Genomic DNA, 20,508 nt, shown 5'->3' on the forward strand with positions numbered 1-20,508 from the left:
GTATTTCTTAATGTCTCCCTGCTTTGGTTGGAAAACACAATATTGGAAACTCAGAGGATTATTTCTGTGTTGGAATGCTCTGCAGTGAGATACAGATTACACAAAAATCCTAATTTATCCCCACATCTTGGTTTATAGTCAGACAGATCCTTTCCTGGGAAGTTTGGCTTTCAGGCGAAGGCAGAGGAGCCTAAATTCTGTTTGTTTCTAAGGATGGGGCCAAATGTGGTTTCCTGACAAATCTCCCATCATAAGACAGCCAAAGGTTTAGGATAGTCTATAGTGCAGAATACAGGTTATTATTGTGTAGCTGAAACATTAGTAATACTGCAGATTAAAGGGTTTGCACGGGGATCGGTGATGTTGTAAAAGTAATTTGGTGAGATACTACTTAGAGGAAAGTGAAGGTAGTTACACAGAGCTAGGTGATAAAAATTACAAATAACATCATATCAGATAATAGGGTCAAAGATTTTGATTTTTTTTTTTTTTTCTGAGGCAGAAAAAAAAAGTGTTTACTTGTCTTCAGTAAACACTTTTTCTTTCCTATTTTGCAAATATTATCATGCTGAAGTTTATTATGCTGTTGAAGATAAATCTGCTATTTGGAAAAACTGGAATACTTTTATTATATGATTAAATACTGATGAAGGATATTTGTCTTTGAAAAAAGTAATTTTTCTTGGCAGAAAAGACACAAACTGCTCTCATGCCAAAATTATTAGTTTTAAAGTTTGTTATTTGTTATTTTTCTGTTTACTAAAATAGAAGTCTAGTGACGAATGTTAGAATCAACCTGTTATTTAAAATGTGCCTGTACCAAGATAGAAACCTATTCAGTGGCAAATAAGATGATGTCTTTGTGCCCTAAAAAATAGAGAAGGTGGTGTGTGTATGCATCTATCCAAGCAGGTGGATAATGTCAATTTGCTGTGCTACAAAAAGCTCAAATAGAAAAGAAATGGTTCATTTTAAAAGTGCACTATATATTCAGGGTTCTCATTTCATAAATATCTTGCCTGCTGTGCACTGCAGTTGACCCTTTAAACATCTCCAGTCAATAACCTATTGTTTACCGCCGGTCCATTTTGTCATTTTGATGGTACAGATTCAAGTGTGGCAATCTTCCTTTCTCTGCTTCGCTGCATACCCCACTCCCTTTGGCTGGTACAAGCTCACAAAAAAAAAACCCCTCTAAAATGTCATTAATTACAGCAGGTTTGAGATTTGAATGCTAATTCTCGTAACGGACCTAAGAAATTAGGACACTGCAAATCTAGATGAGCTGTGCTTGGGCCTCCTGCAAACTGGGCTGCCCTGAGGTTACCTGCTATATTAAATAAGAATTGTCTAATACATTTTTAGAATTCTAAGTGTGTGTAAATCAGACCTTGTGAAGTACAGCACCAGGGGGAATAGATAACTGCAGTGCTCTATCTTAACTTCTTCCATTTATCTAGAATCAAATTTGTTTGGAGGGTTTTATACCATGAAACACTGATGCCCAAGGCTGAGGTGGGATCAGATCAGGCCTTGTGGACACATTCCCTACTGCGCAATCCCAAAATATTAAAATTTCATTTATAAGCAACTTCATATTCATATGTCTAAAGGAGAACTGTTATGAAGCTGCCAGGGGTCCCTAGAAGTATTTATAGATTAACATTCACTGCATGTTCTTCCAATTCAGAAAACTTGAATGATTTTTGACTGCACATTTTGATGTGTTTTGCTATTAATTTCCCATCTTCACTTTCAATGTAATGTACTTTTAATTAGGCAATAATATATAATCTTCTGCTCATCTATCATTTTTACTCAAACATGTTAGGAAATGGATAATAGAAAAAAGGCTCATCAGAGACCCTTTGGAGGTGCAGCAAAGCTGGAATAAAATGCCATCTCCTGACAGTACCTTTAAGGTTTCATAAAAAGATAATGGATGTGCTTGTCACCAAAGCTAATGATCAAACATTTTCCCAGTTTTACTGGATATTAAATTTTGAACTATAAAAGAAAACCCCACAGTCTAACTAACGTAGGAAAAAGAATCTTTGTACATTTTTTATCTCCTTTGATATCTAACTAACATAAACCTTCTTATTGCACTGTTACTTTCACTGAATAGTCACTATGCCATGAGATGCTTACTTTTACTGAAGTAAAAAGGGTTATTTTCAGAAGGAAAGACAATCTCCACATTTCAGAATAAGAATATGAAAGGTTATATATGCAAAAATACTTAAGTAATACAGGACACTAATTCATCACAGTATCTTTATGAAGTTGACCAAAGCTTTAAATCTGACATGAAGCAATTTTGAAAAGGGTTATATCTAAATTTTATGTATTATTTTGGATCATATTTGCAAGATATCCTCTGTTTAATACTGTCAGCAGTTGTCAAAATAAGGAGGAGAGCAAGGCAGAAAATACTCCATCCAAACAATGTGATGGAAAAAATACAAAGTAAATAATTACCAAAACAAAGATCAATCAGTTTCAGAAATTAGATTAACAGTGAAACAAACAGATCTAATTTGAAAGCAATAGGAAAAATTATGGTATTTTATTCCATTTAAAAAGAGGAAAGTATCAAAACCAAACAAGACAGTACCTTCCAGTCAATCCCAATGGAATTAGTCTCCTGAAAGAGGCAGGTACTTCCAAGTTGTTCTGAAGTAGTTTTCATTATAATATATTCTCATCTCTGTGACCTGCAAATGGTCAACTGATAATTCTTCATCCCATGAAAAGGTTCACCAGGCTACATTCTGGAATTACTATAGTAAGGGAAACAAACCCATGTGCAAGAACTTACTCATAGAGGAAAGGTTGTGCTTTAATCTTTTTTTTTGCCTGTTGGGAATGTGCAACGTCTTGCTGAGAGCAAGATGGATAATGGCAGAAATGCTGGGCTTGGCACAGACTGCCCAACACTTACTGCAGGGCTGTATCCTTACATTTCACACACTTCTTTAGCCTATAAGAAATTGCTGGTTGGCATGATCCTGCATAGCAGCAATATGTACTTTCAAACCTAATGCATTTTCCTAATATCTTCAGACACACAGCAACAAAACATTTTAAGGCATAATAAGACTTGTCCTCTGTCACTACGTTATCCAGAAAGCTCTAACAGTCACTAAAAAAGGTAGGAAAGGGCTTTTGTGAGACTATTTTTGCTTTGTTCTCTTTTCTTTCACTATTCTGTATTTTATTTGACATGAATGATGCAGGCCAGCACAGTCAAGTCACACAACACGCTACTGAAAAATTGAGTTTCGAACTGTAAAACACAGCAGATTTCTTAAAAAAACAGCTCTGTGCATGAGTAGCAAGTACCTTTCCAGTATCCTTGTTCCTCACTGCCTCACTTGAAATTATGGCCAACTAGGCTCTGTCACAGGGGGATGCACTGCACTGAAGAGCCCCAGTGATTTCAGTGCAGTTTTTTTGGAAATAGTGTCCTGAATAAGGATATCAGACCTTTCAAGCAGTCTGCTGCAGTGACTTTACTTTCAGCATTAAAAGTTCTAACTGGCAAAAAAAAAAGATCAAAGTGCTGGAATACCTGGATACGTATCATCTATTCAGCAATCCCAGTCAATATTCTCCAACTATGGGGTGACAATACAAATGCAAGGATAAGTGACAGAATGGTTCTTATACCCTCCTCCAAAGGGAAAATTGCTTATAATTAAAGAAGAAAGACATAACCAAGACAATCTCACTTAAGGGTTTGTTTCCATTTTGACATGAATTTTGGTCTAAAAGTTTAGAATGTTTGCCTTCACAATGCCAAATAGAAAATACAAAATACAGACAATTTTTCCTTTTTATTTGTTACCACTTTTTAACACTGACCCTTGGAATGACAATTTACTGTTTCTGTAGGGACAACCACTGCCTTTTAAAGAGGAAAAAATGGGAAATATAAAACAGTGCTCAACCTGGAGATTCCTGTGAGTCACTATTCTATACCCCAGTTCAGTCTGTGAACTGCAATAAAATTTTTTTTTCAGTTCTATTGAAGTCCTGTGGTTTAAAGATAATCAGGAGCAAAGAGTAAAAATTAATAAAATGAAGAAACAAGTTCCTAGTTTGCATAAACCACCTCTCTCCTTTCTCTCCCCTCTTGAAATTAAAAGGGGTAGCAGCCACTGATGAGCCAAAGCATTTTCCTTGTCTAAATAAAGCTTTCATAAGAAAGAACACAGAAAACAGCACTGGCAGTATTAAATCTGTCTATCATTGTCTTTTCTGGATGTTAAAGATGCTTCTTTTATAATCCTTTCACAGTTTTAAATGAAATTTAAATAAAATGTGCCTGTTTTTTACCAGATGGATATATATTGAGTAAGCATTTGAAGTCTCAGATTAGTTGAATTTAAAGTCCGAACTTGTTTTCATATCTGCCCTTTCCTAAAAAGAAGCCATAAGAATATATCTGCACTTATTCCTCTGCTGTCCTTCAAGGCTATTAGACTGCTAGTGCAATATTCCTTGCTAGAGGAGATTGCTTGCACAGGACTTGCACTCAAAGAGAATCTAAAGAAGATATAAATAGTCTGTTTCCAATGGCTTCTTACTCAGTAGCCCCCAATTTTCCAGGACAGAGAGTTCAGTTTTCATCATCTTTATTTAAGGACAGTTTCTAACAGACTTGCATTCTCAGATTTGTTTCAAAGATAAAATTGAGCCAGGGAGCTCATGAGGGTATTGTATGATTTTTGGTTTTGTTTTTAAAATGCACTTGCTCCATCCTTCTTTAATTTTTATTATTATTTTCTCTTTACCAAATAGATTTCCTTTTAAATGTTTTCTAAAATTTTATTTATAAGCAAATCTTACGTCTTCATAAAAAGCAGTCCCTTGAGCAGACTAGTCCATAAAAAAAAAAAAGGATCTTTCAACTCAGAATAAAGAGAAAAATAATCTGAGTTGCACTAAAAGTCTGCTGAGGATTTAATAGCAGTATTGTCAGGAACCTAACATCACAGGACATCCTTGCTCCCATCACTACTGGTCTGGAAGAAAATGTTGCTATTGCAGCTCTAAACATTTATTGAATGATAATGAATTATTATTTTATTTATTTAAGAAAAGCCACAGTGTGAATCTTGTTGAAACAATGGCAGAACTCTGAGGACTCACAGAGATCATCTGTATAAAGACATATATACACAAAAGACTGATGTAAGAAAGCCAGACCAATAAGGGTCACGTGAAAGTGAGAGGACAGATCTTATTTTTCCCTACATCTTCTCATGTGAAAAATAATTCCTATATTTCTTCTGCCTGTACAACCAGGCATTTTACAGGGTGGTGAAGTGAAATCTAAGTGTCCCACAGGCAACAGTCAGTGGAGCTGGACTTCTCACCTTGTGGGATATGATCAGATAAGGGAAGCTGAGAATTTGTCAGCTACATTTTTATAAAACCATACCTTATTTCATTTGACCACAAAGGGTCACAGCATCATTCTGCTGTAACAGCGAGGAATAAGAGTTTCAAAACCTCACAGGTAAAAGCTGATATCTACTATGATTATGGAAAGCCCTACTCTGAGGCTACCTATGGATCAGGAAATAAGAAGAGGCAGGAAAAATGTAAACTGCCCAAATTTTCTTTTCTCATTGCTGCTGTGTTTCTACACTACCTATTTAATGATATGCCATCGTTATTTATTTCATACATGACAGATGGGCATTGTACCAAATACAATATAGACAACTTCTACACAGAGTTAACAGGTGCATTTCTTCTACTAAGAAACCTCTGCAAACCTGATACAGGGTTATTTTAGTTAGTTTGAAAGTAATTTCAAGTATTCATACCAATCATTGGATTCTGCTGTGAATTTTAGAGGTTTTACTGTAATAAGTCCCACTTAAAATAAAATTAGCTCTCTGCCCCTTGAGGCTCAGTAAAGACCACAAAGTCCAAAGAATCACAAAAGCATGAACACAAATGAAATCTCCTAAGCTCGGTGAGATGTTAGCTATGGGTTACCTCAGGGATCAGTGCTAATTTGCAAGTGGAAAAACCATTATCATCAACAGAGGTGTATTAATTTTCATCTTTCAAGTAGCTAGCCCTCCTAAACACTTCAATTACTAATGACTTAGAAAGCAGACTAAATTATATACAAAAATAAACAGCATTTTCTGATACTAGATATTTTCTTTTGTGCTGGCATATATTATGGATAAATGTTGTTTGAGACATCAAAGACAAGCACTGGTGTCAAATTGAAATGTTGATTAGAGGCACAGATTACAAATTACTAACTGCTGCACTAATATGTGTCCAGGACTTGGAGTCACCACAGAAATTGAAAAACAGAAGGAGGAAGAAAAACACACAAAATACCAGAATTTCCTTGCTCGAAGTGGTATATTACAAATGAAACCTTCAATAGTAAGAAGATAAATCCAGCAAAAAATAATTAAGATCTTTCAGGAAATTATTCAGTCCCTTGTATAACACAACAGTAGTAGACCATTTCAAAATCTAAAATCAAAATCCACTCCCTCCTTATGAAATTAGGATGTCAGATTTTTAACAAAAACGAAACTGTTGGAAGAAAATTACCCAGATGAGCAAACCAAGACCAATACTTTTGGGGACCATGCTAATTGAATTCAAAACACCAAGAAACAGAGCAACTATGAACTACAAGGACAAAAGGAAACCAGAGCAGCAGACACTGCTAATGCCCATGATTGGAATATAAAGTTGACTGGTCTTCAGAACCAACGCTCTGCTGTGAATGACACTTGGCCTGTCACACCCATTCAGATGTTACAGGGAACACCTTTATGCCTATGTAAGTATTCTGATCTCCATGGTGTCCCAGAATCCAAGTCCTGCTTCAGGAGTCCTAGTATGCAACATTTTGGTAGAATACGCAAAAGAAAAAAACAATTATATTTTCTCAAGAGTTGGTGAAGTTTATCGTGAATGTGACTACACTGAGCAAATAGCAAAGCAATTTTTTTTCAGAAATACAAACCAGAGGGATACCACACACAGCATGAGCAGAGTCTATTGAATGTATTCGAAACAACCAAAGATAACTTTTTCATTCTCTGATTCATTCTCTAATTTGGTCTGGAAAAGAAATACTGGAGATATTTGAATGACACCCATAACACTTCTCGAAATCACAATGAAGCTCCAAAAACAATCAGGTAAAAAGGTGTTTTCATAAAATTGTTCAGTTTTTCAAATTCTCAAAACTTAGTTTCTTTCATTCCAGTAGAAAATCCTATTATCTGTGACTTAATAGTTCGTTTTTTTAAAATAATTTGTCTGTCTATGAAGGAAAGGATCACTGTTATTCAAAATAAAAAAAAAAAAAAGAGAACTCTTCTGTCTGGACAGCTCAGCAATAGGAATACCTGTTTCATACCACCACATGACAGCAGGTTCACTTGCATTGTCTTCATATCTCACCCACAGAACACAAACCTTTTATATGACAAATAATATTTTAAAATTGTTGTTGTTGTTCTTTTGCCTTTTTTTTTTTCCCAAATATGTTCTCATGTATTATATGAATTGCATTGCAGACAGCAGGGATTAATGGAAAGCTGAAAGCTTCTTACCAAGTACCCCAAGGCGATAGTTGACTGTGATGACTATCACATTCCCATAACTTGCTAGAACACTGCCATCATATAAATTTCCAGTGCCTTCCATGTAGGACCCTCCATGAATATACACCATCACAGGCTTAGGTCCCCCACTGTCCCGAATGTCTGGAAAAAATATTAAGACACGTTTTATCTCAAGAAAGTACCGAAGAAGATACATGCAATATTTTAATTTTTTTTAGTGAGGTTATTTTTCTTTAAGTGTTTCTCAAGCAACATCTTTTTCATTAAGGAAGTGGCCAGGTGGGCGTAAGTATTTCTTTGTGGCCTGTTCGTAACTAAAATTCCTATTTTGGAAACACTCTGGCTCAGCAAGGCAGAAAGGCATTGAAAATGGTAACACATTTACTCAAATGCAGTGGGTCAGTGGTCTGAGTCTGTTCCTGATGAATTGGATGTAAAATGTCTACTAACATAAGTGTGAGCTCATTTCATCTGAACACTTCTGAAAGCTCAGTCCTTCTTTCTGTCCTCTTAGCTAAGGGAAATTCAACACATTAAGATAAACAAGATTTCTGCTCATACATAATTGTTGATTGCTTCTAACCCAGTAAGATTAGTAATTTGTAAAAGAGGTGTATAAGTAGCTGTCTTCGGATGGGACTGAAGTCTGAGTTCTGAAAAAGTACTTTAACACTCAGACCTCGAATGAATATTATTTATAATGTGGGTAGCCTGAAGGTTAAGGTTCATAGATGGTTTTTAATTTCCTAAAGCATGAAAACTACTGTATACTTGAAAAAATAGCTGCCTAGAACAGTGTTAATAACTCTGTGGTCAAAATAATTGTAATGTTCTCAAAGGTGACATCAAATGCAGGGAATAATTTTAAATCTTAGAAGCTCTGCCATTCTCTCCGACAACAAAATTAGATACTGTCATACTGTTTTGAGTTTAGATTTAGATATCCCTCCAGCCCCAAATAGTCCTATTTGCAAATTGATGCATCTACTCAGAATAAAATTTTGAATATATGAACACTACCGCTGCTCATGAGGAAAAGTTGTTCCTGAGTACCAATTCAAAACAGTTAGTATGGGCTGATACACGTTTTTAGAAGTTGGGGGTTTTTTTCTGTTGGACAGGAAATACCACAGCTAACGTGTAAATTTAGACTCTTATATCTGGATTAAATTGCATTTTGATCTCATTTGCTGGGTACCTGAGCCTTTTCCACCACCCAAATCTTAATATGCTGTACAGTCCCTCAGAATCAAGAAAGACAATAGCAAGAGAGCATAGGAAAGTTTCCCAATGACGAGCTGTACTGAATATTCTGGTTGTAATTTTTTGTCATTATGACAGTATTCAAGTGACTTCCCTGATTGCTGCCTTCAGTGTTTGAAGAAACCTCAGATGTGTTGTTTACCCCTTTGATTTGGAGAGATCTTAGTTAAGAAGCTTTCACTTAAGCTCTCGGTAGAATTGTTAGACTCGTTTCTAAAGCACTGTAAAGAACAGGTGAGGGCAGTTACACTAAAAGCCCTGCTTTTTGAACTCGCTGAGAAAGATCAGTGCAGACGTGTCTGTTTATAGAAAGCCAGCTGCTACTATTATTTTGATATTGATTCTAATTTGAAGAAAATGCCAAAACAGTCAAGATCAGAAACTGGATCTTCAATATTGGAAGTTGTAGAACAATCACTTATTCAGGACCAAAAGGATGATGAAAGGTTGTGCATGAAATAGCTTGTATTACCCTCCTCACTTGAGCATTTAGCAAGGGCTTTCCAACATGCAATTTTTAGAGTGCAAAGCTGTGGAGATTATTTATCTTCATGGTCTATAGGATGGAATTATGAGCTTCTCAAATTTAAAATCTACACTGAGGAAAAAGTCTTTTCAAATTCATACACTGTTTTAGTAGATGGTTTGTTCATAGTCTATTCTGTTTTTTTTTTCTTTTGATACAAATATGGAAGCAATAATAAATTATTAATCTGAAATCACTGTATGACTGTTCCCAGCAGAAATTGTACACAGTTAATTGTATGCTTGATGGTAGCACAGGGGGAGACTGTCTCAGAATTCTTCTTTAATTAAAATGACATAGAATTACACAGCACCAACTGTGAACAGCCCTGGAATGTTGGTAGCACTGGCCTGTTTATCTGGAAAATAAAATTGGAATATTTAGAAAAGAATGGGCATCCTTTATCTGAGAATGGAAGCACACATTAATGAATAAAATCTCATATATAAAGAAGTGATTTCTGTCTATACCATACTCTTCTTATTTTCTACTAGTAATATTGCTGTAAAGATTACAGATAGATAAAAAAGGCTAATTTTCAGCTCTGCCTCTGTGCCATGTCAGAGTAGATGACATGAGAAACGAGCTTTCCTCATGCTGCTTTGACAAATTCATAAGTCTTAAGAGGAATCCCTTCTACAATAGAAAAATGGTGCTCCTGTGTGTTCTGGGAAGTACTCTGCTACTGGAGACATCAGTGAGGTTGTGCAGCCTTCATCTGAGGCTAGTGGGACTTTGGGCTATGATTTATACAAAATCTATGCAGCTCTTCATGGGAGGAAGAGTCATCACTGCATTTTGGTCAGTGGTTTCATATCAATTGCAGCCAGGAATATTTGAAAGGTACAAATATTCAGCTGGGAGAGTGTAGTTTAAGTACAGATGTTATTAACAGTGGATGTTATTAAATAATAAGATCAGAGGAAGAGATCAAAAAAAAAAATCAGACTTTAATCAAGAATTGATTCGTATCTTAAAGAGAACAAATATTCCCCCATGAAAACTCCCATCCTTTCAAACTAAACTGGAGGAAGTGGTGGCGCTCTGTGAGGAGAAAAATCTGTATTGGTACAAAAGCTGCAGAAAGATGCAGTTTTCAAAGGTGTTTATTGAAGTTCAATGTCCACTTCAACAAAGAAAATAACTGATGTTTTGGCATTCACATACTTTTCAAAACCTGACCATACATTATTTGATGCATCTTTCATTTTTTCCTAGTGCCTGCTATCAGTCCTTTTTGTGTGTGTGCTGGAGTGAGCTTAGGAAACTGTAGTTACATTTTCTCAAATAGATTAATAGTTATCCATGGATGCAGATTAATAGTTATTTGTGGATGCAGCTCATTCTGAGCCTGAAGAATTGGGGTGTAAATGTGGTGTTTCTGCCAAGTGTAGATTTATAGACTGATTTAATTTAGTTGCGTTCTGCACTTTTTTGTTGCTTTTTATTAAGTATTGCTTTAATTAAAAAGCAGACACATTCATATTTTCAAAGATATATGTCAGGATAGTGTTGTTCAAAATCCTTCTCAAATTCAACTCAGTTCTGTTTTTAGTCACACAGAAGATAAGTTTTGAGTGCTGTGATTTGTTTGGCTTTAAATTGCTAGTTCATAAAACATCTAAGTAGGTCTTACTGTACAGAAGAGAATGATCTTATTGATATTGCATATACTTTAATTTTCTTACAATTATTTCTATTATCTCCTCTCTTCTGTACCTTCTAATATTTGTTGCATCTACTTTTTATGTCTCATCTTAATTATGCTACAGACAATTTAGGGCTCTCTTTTATTCTATGTTTGTTGCATCACACAACAGGGAACCGGGTCTGACTGTGAATACCAGTCACAATTGTCATCTATAACAAAACATAATTACAGCTTCAGTCATTCAAAGCTGATGTGAATTGGCCACGTGACTTAACAAGCATAATTGCAGGGAACAACCAAAATGGGAAAGGAAGAAAGCCTACCTGGAGACAACTTCACACAAAAAAAAATTAGTTTAGTGCTGATGTCACAAGCAGTGTTTTTCCAGATAATATAAAAAATTGTGACAGTTTGATTTAGAGTGTTAAGTAAATCTTGGCTTTTAAACATGAAACAGCACAAGAACAGTGCAAAATTTTAGATTGGCTGCTGCAAAACCTATGTGGTCCCTCAATAGAATGTAACATGATTTATGTGTAACTCTTCTATAAGCTTTTGTCAAAAATATTTGCGTAGAGCATGGTACAAATCAGTGCTACTCTTAATCATTTTAAAGCCTCTTAACGGCATTTGACCTTTCAGTTCAAATCCATCAGATGCCTTATAAATGCACTACCATTTTAATAAGCAAGTGCACTTAGTGCTAATATGTAAACATCCATTAATGCCATGTTTTTAAAATGAGATATAAATCTAGATGTTCTGAGACTATTAAAGTAACTATTAAACTTCTGTTAGGAGTGACAGCAAAGTTCTAGGTATGTTTTCTATTTTAAAATAACCACCTGCACCCACCAGGCTTCAGATAAATAGAATTCTCTGTTTATTTTCCTATCAGTCAAACCAGGAGATCATTTTTGCACTCTCAAATTCTTTACCTGAAAATGATTTGAGATCCTGATGGAGGACTATGTGAATGTATATCCTAACACAAAAAAGGCCAGTGCTTTTACAGGTAAGCATCTGGAGCAGATTCTCATAAGAGCAGGACCTCGATAGCCACGCAGGTAGTAATTTTAAAATATTAAAAGATGATGGTTAGAAATGCAAAAGCTGACAGACTCTTCACTGTACAAACAGCGCTTGGCAGTGCTAAAAGTAGAATAGAGCCCTAAAGAGGTGCTTAAATTAAAGGTCTGTCAGAATTTTATTATGCATGTTTTTGAGTATTAATAACATCATCACAAAAATCCAACACAATCTGAACTGAGTTTCTCGGTGTAAAATTTAATGTGGAAGTGGCATCGGAAGCTCTGCTTGGGAGGGGAAATGACAGAACTCACATGAACAGGATGAACAGGAACCACGAATATAGCTACATGTATCAGTCACCAGGCTCACCCAAAGTGGTGAGATCTGTGCTACCCCAGCCTGGCTGGCACTCATTAGAGGCTCTAATTAAGGCTGGAGCATGTGGTTGCTTTGCTGGGTAGACAAATGTGTTCTGCTGTTTACCAATCTCTGAAGTCCGACAATGTGCAACCAGTGCCAGACAGAAAGATTGCTTCCCTCCCTATTTCTTACCATGAGAGCTGAAGGCAGATGAAATGCTAAACTTGGCAACCCAATCTATTTTAATACTAATGCAGTGATAGAGGTTTTTGGAGATCCTCAGTTCTGAAAAGTGCTCCTTTGAGCCAATGGCACTACAGTCTGTTAAGCATATGAAAAGACTTGCAGAGCATTCTGCATCATTAGCAATTTAAAATTTGAGTGGATTTTTGTTTGTTTTAAGACATTCTCTGGACCAAGAACTTCCTTTATTCAATGAAGTCCAACAGCTCCTATAAGACAGAGCATCAGACTAAATTATTAGAATCATCACAGTTACAGCCTGTGAGCAAACAGCAACATCTGTTCCTAATCTATCTCCTTTTCCAAAGGAGAAATTGAAAGGGAGAAGGGAAGAGCAGAATCATCTAGAAATTACAGTGCAGACCCCAGTTCTGAGGCATGTACTCTCAGTTCCCTGCTTTACTACAGACATTGTGTCTGCATTCCTCATTCCTAAAAATGGAATAGCATTCCTCTATTGCAGAGGGATGCTGTGAGGTCGAGTACATTAAAAACTGGGACAGGCTCAAATAGCATTGGGGATTAAATGAGGATCCAAGACTGACAGGTGGATGTGCCAGGTAAGGTGTGTACGACTGAGTGGTGGAAGAGAATTCATTTGTGAGCAGTCCTCCATGGATATCTCATATACCTCTAACTACCTAGAAGTCCAAGTCTTATCCCAGAGTATACTGGCTGATTAATGATTTTTGTTGCCATATTTAAGTCATGTTTAGGATTTTAGTCGATAGGAACTTAGGGTGTAGAAGAGTCACTGATTTTTTCTACGGCCAAATAAAAGTCAAACTATTAGCTTATCAAGATTAAGATAAGACATGAAGACTAAAATATTTTACTTTTTAAAACTAAACCTTGTTTCTAGACTGGGGAAGGTACAGTTTATATAACTGAGCAACTTGAAGTTAAATTTTGCATCTATACTAGATATTGCAAACCTGTATGTCAGCAAATAGGCAAATCCACCACTGCCATAAAAAGGGAATGCCCCAGTGCTCATTGGTTGCAGGTGACACTCTTGTATTTGGTGCCTGCTGAGTAGTTCAGTACTTATTGAAAAACAGGTAAGCAATTTGAGTGTAGATGTGAAAGAGTTAAAGAGAAACAAGCAGGTATCCGGTCTGGGGGAAAAAGGCATTTATGTTGTTTCTGACTTTTCACCTATTTCACACTCATAGAATTTGAAAACACCTTCATTCTTTAAACAGCAAATTTGCAGATCATTAGCTGGTAATGTGCACTGCTGCCTTTGAGTCTTTTGAAAACAAAAATGAAAAATGATCTAATTAAGCCTGGTCTACTGGTTGCAGCACATACCAGATATCCAAGTTTGATTACTGATTCCAGTCCTTGTGCTGGCAAGGTTTGGACCACAAAACTGTGGTAGTGACATGCAGCAGCAGATGGGAGTAGCATTACTGAACGTTGTTTTTAGATGAAATCTTCTAATCAAACTCTGATGTTTGAGTGACACAACACAAAATGCTCTCCAGGCATTTGATCCAAGAAGCAGCTATGGAAGATCTTTTTTTCAGAAAGGTATACTACAATAAACAGTAGTGAGATCTCTGGATTTCTTAACACAAAAATCTTCCTAGGCATTTCAGAAATCACTGGATGTTGTTTATATGCCATGGATTCTATGGTTATATGACACAGTTGTTATGCACTGTGTATAGCACAGTCTCCCTAATATTCCAACTTCATCATTCATTCAGTTTCGCATTTATTTTATTTTTCCACAGTTATTAATTTGTAGAATTTTACCCTGCATAAAATCTACCACAGTGCAAAAGGTGAAGGGTTTGACAGACAGGTTAGCAGAAAGTTAGACAGCTAGAGTGACCTTTTGCTTTGCCTCTCTCTTTCCTGCTACTCATACCCAAATACATATGACTAAGTTTTTGAACTCTTCAGTTCTACATGTGCAACAAGTGCTAGAGTTTCAATGCAGAAGAGCAGGTTCACAAAATGTGGGACATCTGATACTACTCCTCCTTTGGGAAATGCAGGGTCTCAGCAGACAGGGCTTCTACCGACCTAGCAGACATCCCAGCGACCTTTAGTGTCTACTGATCATAAAAATTTAAATTTCCCCTGTCTCTCTGTGCCTCTCAGAAGCAGTAAAAGTCTAATTACTGCCTGCATTCTTCTATTGGCATGGAAAGGAGAACAAAACTGTCACTTGTACACCAGAGAAAATTAATCCCAGTCCTATAAATTACAGAGATTTATTAGTGTTGTAAATGTGTTTCTTCCCTTGTAGTTTGACTGCTGTGTTCTTACAGCCCTTCTTCTCTCTCCTACAATTGTCAATGTGGGAGACAGGTTTTCTCTGACATGGACACTTGTTCTCTGAAGACTGAGATCCCTACTCTCTGATCCTAAGTACTAAACCACTTTCTGACAGCTACCACTCTCTGCTGAATTTCAGCAAACTGAGTAGTCTCTTTTAAGTGTGTCTAAGCAGAGAAGGACTCAACAAACGTTAAGCCATTAGCATTTGTCTTGGCAATTATACAGCAATTTAGGAGAGCTATTAAGGCCCACTGGGTGAATAACCCAAGTTTCAAATGCTTTCTTAAAATATATTGTTAAAACAAGACAAAGTAACTTTTACAGTTTCTAATTCAATGTCACAGATCTTGGAGAATTCACAAGAATATCCCTTGCAATATTATGTCATGAACTAATGTAAAACTATCCTGGCCTCATAAAGCTAAGAGGATCTGAATTATCCTAATTATCTCTGAATAATATGTGCCCTGATTTCAGCTGGGGTAGAGTTAATTTTCTTCCTAGTACTGGTATGGTGCTGGGTTTTGCACTTACGATGAGAAAAACATTGATAACACCCTAATGTTTTAGTTGTTGCTGAGCAGTGCTTACACTAAGTCAAGGACTTTTCAGCTTCTCATCCCACCAGCAAGTAGGCCGGGGTAGGAGCATAAGAAGTTAGGATGGGACACAGCCAGGACAGCTCATTCAAACAGGCCAAAGGGATAGTCCATACCCTATGGCATCATGCTCAGCATATGAACTAGGGGAAAGCTGTCCAGAGGTTGCTGCTTGGGAACTGCTGGGCATCAGTCAGCGTGTGGGAGAAATTACACTGTGCATCATGTGTTTTGTATATTCTCATTTTTTATCATTATTATTACTATTGTTTTCATTTCATTTCTGCCCTATTAAACTGCCCTTATCTCAATTAATAATTTCACTTTTTTATTTCTTTCCCCAGTTCTCTCCCCCATCCAACCGGAGAGGAGAGAGTGAGGGTGTCTCCTGGGTTAAACCACTACACACAAGACCTTTCAAAGGAGACTTTCAACTATTAAAATAATCAAAACTTGCAAATCTTGGGCCAGCTGGTGCGCTTTCATTCATATGCTTAACATACACATTCAGTAGAGGATCATAAATCAGACATTTATAAAATTGTGCATTTATTTGTAAGTCTCTGTTCAGTTATTGGGCAAGAAGTTAAATGCCCGTATTTGCCTGCCTTCATCTTTTGTGGTAAGACTACATGTTTCTGTTTAAGTTAAATGGTTAATGTTCCACGTGAGGAAAAGCTTCTTAATTAAAAGCCTTTCATATTACAAGTTAAATTTCATTTTAGTATCTGGCCAGTTCTCCCCCCCCCAGATTGTGAGAAGCAAGCAGCAACTCTACCAGTCCTATATGTTAACTTGTTTTACTCATTCACCATAAAACATACAAAGTATGTGTTTAAGATTCAGAATTTTGAAGCACATCTACTTGAAGGGATGAGACTGCTCAAGAAAAGAGCCCCTTGTTACCATTTTCATAGCCCTGAAAAAATATCAAATCTGCATTGCTTTATGATTAGCGGACATAATTTATGAACAGAATAATATGCTTGACATTTCAAAGTTTTGATTTTACTTGGTAATAGGGTTTTCTAAGGGCCAGTTCAAGCAGATAGGCATCTTTGCATGCTTGTAGAAAACAGAAGGGATCAGATTTTTTTTAGTTTTAGTTTAGCTCCACAGAGCCTCACCAACAGCCAATATTGCTTGCCTCTACAGCTACCTCTCTTCTGTAGGGAGATGGGGTAGCCTTTCATTTATTTATATTTTTTCCATAGCAGTTTAAATTTGGAAGGGTTTGCATTTGAGGAAATTCAGTTGCTTAAGAGACACTTCTTAAGAATTTTCTGTATTTTTCCTTTTATAAACACAACATTGTATATGTTTATCAAACTGAGATCAGTCAGTGAAAAAAAGAAACATCTTTGTACTCGGTGAAATACATAGGGTTAGAAAACATGCAAAAAGGTGTACAGAGAAACTTTAAAAGAGTGTTAGTTTAAATAGTATGGACAAAATTCAGTCAAAAGGTGGGATGCAACATATCAAAAGTCCATTTCAAGAAAACAAAAAACCCTCCTTTTTAAATATTGTTACTGTTTTGTATCAAAATGTAGAACTTAACAACATTCTTTCTTTTAAAAAATTAAAAATATATATGTATAACAACAAGCAAGAAGACAAAACACATCAAAAATGGGAATTAAAAAAAAAAAACTCTTCAAAAGAAGACAAGAAGTCAAAAAAAGAGGGGAGAAAAAAGATTTTCAGGGATCCTTGTCATGCAAATCAGTTTGGCGGCAAAAAATACCTTCATCTTCAGCACCGTCATTATCACCTAAATCATCTGTCTGTTTCTTTGTAAGGGGACCTAGGATTAAGAACGGAGAAAATGGAGGAAAAAAGACAATTCAAGAATATACAAGACTGAGGAAAAAAACAGTGAATATTAAATTCCCATGGACGTTTCAAGAAAAACATTTGCAGGGAGGGAAATCTTAGTTAATAACAACCAATTTTTCATTACGTTTTTCAAACATTACAGTAAAACCTTCCCAGGGGGTATAGCTATTAGAAACATCTAGCACAAGAATCAGAGTGCCCAGTGTTTTATTGTTTTTAAATGAAGAATCAAAGCTTGTTTACTAAAAGCATACCCCACCATAAACTATATTTATCTATGTCATTTAATTGGTTTTTTCCTATTGCTGTTATTAGGAACAGTGGAGACAAGAACTGCCAAATTACCTCTTGCATTTGATGCAATAAGGTGGTTAATAAATGTCTTGACAGTTAGTTAAAACAATATTTTTTGTGAAATGCTAATTCACATTTTCAATTCAACCATTTAAGCTCATGCTTTATAAAGATAAGCACAGGTTTGACTTAATTTTTTGACACTCTCATTATATTTTCTTTTAAATAGAACCATAGATACCCTTGAAACCTTTGACTACCTCCTGAGATATTTGTAAAGAAACATGAAAATCCACTTGCAAACCAGAAACAAGAGTGAAATCCTGGACCAGCTGAAGACAATGACTTTTGCCATTGATTTCAATGGGGCCAGGGTTTTGTGCACAGTATACAAAAATTGTATTGAATGTAGAATTGAAGTTTTAGCTTGGGCAAGGCGTACAGTTTCATAATTCCTTATCTCTATAAAAGGATGATGAGACAAAAATCTTCTATGCCCAACACCTTTATCATTAAAAAGTATTAATAGATTAATCATATTTTCCAGTGGGAAAAATTCCCGCTCCTTTACTGAGTAATAAAAATATGCATCAGAAGGAAAGTCAAAGGCCATTCTGAAAATATTTCCAGTCATATATTTTACACACTTACGCACAAACAAAAGACAGTTGGAACTCAGCATTATCTTTTCTTTTTTTTTCAGAGCTCTCTCATTTCCATGACATTCTGTAATTTGCATGCGAGAAAGCAATCAGTACGAACGCAGGGCTAAGTAACAACAGAAAAGAAAAAGCCAGCCAAGCACAGAGTAGAAAACAAGAACTTCCTCATGCATAAAATAGCAATAGACAAAAACAACAACAAAAAAGAGATGAACAGTATGTGTTGATATTTGCAGTAGATGTAGGCAAGAGACATGCATTAAATCTAAGCACTGCGGAGTATTAAAACGTGTATTTAAAAAGCTCTGTCTCTGTTATTTTACAGGATATTAGTCATTCAGCATTAAACTCGTCATTTATAGGCAAAATACCATGTATTTGAGTGGTACATTTTTTAAAAAAAATCATAAAATGTTTTTACCAGGTGCATGGATTTGAGAAACAGAAAAAATCCCATGAAGTATCACGAAACTTTAACTGTGAATGTAGGAACTGGACTGTATTATTGAATACCTTAATTGCTGCATCAGTCAGAAGTATAGTTTTAAACTCATTCTAAACATAGAATACTAGAATTATACATCATAAGTTAAACAGGAGTATTTTTACAGTCACACCTGCAACAATCACTCTCTTTAGTAGAAAACCTCAGTGATGCAACAGTATTTTCCTAATACAAGCCCTGAATTTAATCTTTATAATATATGGTATCTAGATAATGTGCCCCTATCCAAACACACACATTCAAATGTCTCACTGCCCATCATTCTCATACCATAGCAACATTACTTCTAAAAAAATAAAATCAGAAAAATCAAAGATGTATGCAAAGAATAACAATAATTTCACAGTGGGTTTTCAGCAGGGTGAATGAACTTGAGAACTGTAAGAGCTATGTACTTAAGAATGGAGAGCCAGACACAGGCAAGGAGATATATACACATATATACACATTTTTAATGACTTCTTATCTTTTAAATTTTAAAGGTCACCAGAAAGGACCATCTGAAAGTAAAATCTGGAAAGGCAAACAGCATACATTTCTCCAAATAATTTGCACAGAAAGGGGAAATTTATTTTCTGGATGAAACTAAGACAATGAACGTTACTTTTTTTTTTTTAATAGCTGGCCTTCGTGAGGTATTTTGTGTAGATCATGGTTCCAGATCTCAGCTGCAATTACACAGTGCATCAACCATCCCAATGCAAACGTCTGATCTCATACCATCCCTGATTTTACAATATGGTGAAGCATAATGGGCTAGCTTAAAAAATAACCTGGGTAATCTTCATATTTACACATTTCTGAGGTTCTATGAAAAATATTTAAAAAAAAAAATTAGACCATCTTCCTTATAATCATAGAATTGTTTAGGTTGAAAAAGACTCTTAAGGCTGAGTACCATCAACAACCCAGCATTGCCAAGTCCACCACAAAAACATGTCCCCAACTGCCACATTTACACATCTTTTAAATACCTCCAGGGATGGTGACTCAACCACCTCCCTGGGCAGCCTGTTCCAGTGTTTGACAATTCCTTTTGCAAAGGGGCTGACCTATTTTTAAGTTGGCATATATTAAACATTCTTTTTAATACAGCTATAGATCTATTTCACAATACAAGGGCTCTGCTTGCCACGTTCCCTGAGCAGGAGGACTCACACGTGGTGGAGAATGTGGCAGACCCACCAGACACCACTCACAGTATTGTGTTAAGAAAGAGATGAAAGATTATTTCTGCCACAGATTCACTCCAGTTTGCAATATAATGGACCACATTCATTACCTCTTCAGACAGGTTTTCTGTTTCTTGGAGTTATCATGCTCATTGAGTCCAAGAAACCAAAAGAGTTTGGTCCTCATGCACCAGACATGAAACTCCTTACCTCTGACCTATACTTTATCTGTACACATAGGGATCCTATGAAACTTAATTTATATTTATTAATTGCTAGGCAATCCCTAAAAGAAACATCAGTTCAAGACCCTCTGTGCACAGGGCTGTCTAAAATGGACTATGGCAACAGCAAGTGGTTCAGCCTGGAGTACTCAAAGAGGAGGCAGAACTCTGAGCGTGGATGTTTATATTCTGTGTTGCCCGTTTCGAGACACGTCCTG

General features: G+C 36.1%; 1 protein-coding gene across 8 annotated transcripts in view; it reads right to left on the reverse strand.

The window, feature by feature from the left end:
- NLGN1 (neuroligin 1) overlaps positions 1-20,508 on the reverse strand; it is a 386,460-nt gene that overhangs the window by 189,740 nt on the left and 176,212 nt on the right. For 5 of the 8 annotated variants that reach the window (XM_027647412.1, XM_027647416.1, XM_027647414.1 and 2 more), the window contains 2 exons: positions 17,342-17,401; positions 7,614-7,766 (listed from right to left, as the gene is read on the reverse strand). The exons of 1 other annotated variant lie outside the window; for it this stretch is intronic. In XM_027647412.1, the coding sequence (XP_027503213.1) occupies positions 7,614-7,766; positions 17,342-17,401 (213 nt within the window). The remainder of the gene's footprint in view (positions 1-7,613; positions 7,767-17,341; positions 17,402-20,508) is intronic. 2 more of the 8 variants (XM_027647418.1, XM_027647417.1) reach the window with 1 other exon arrangement.

Source organism: Corapipo altera, unplaced genomic scaffold (genome assembly GCF_003945725.1).
Source record: "Corapipo altera isolate COAL_440 unplaced genomic scaffold, ASM394572v1 113, whole genome shotgun sequence".
Classification (NCBI taxonomy): Eukaryota; Metazoa; Chordata; class Aves; order Passeriformes; family Pipridae; genus Corapipo; species Corapipo altera.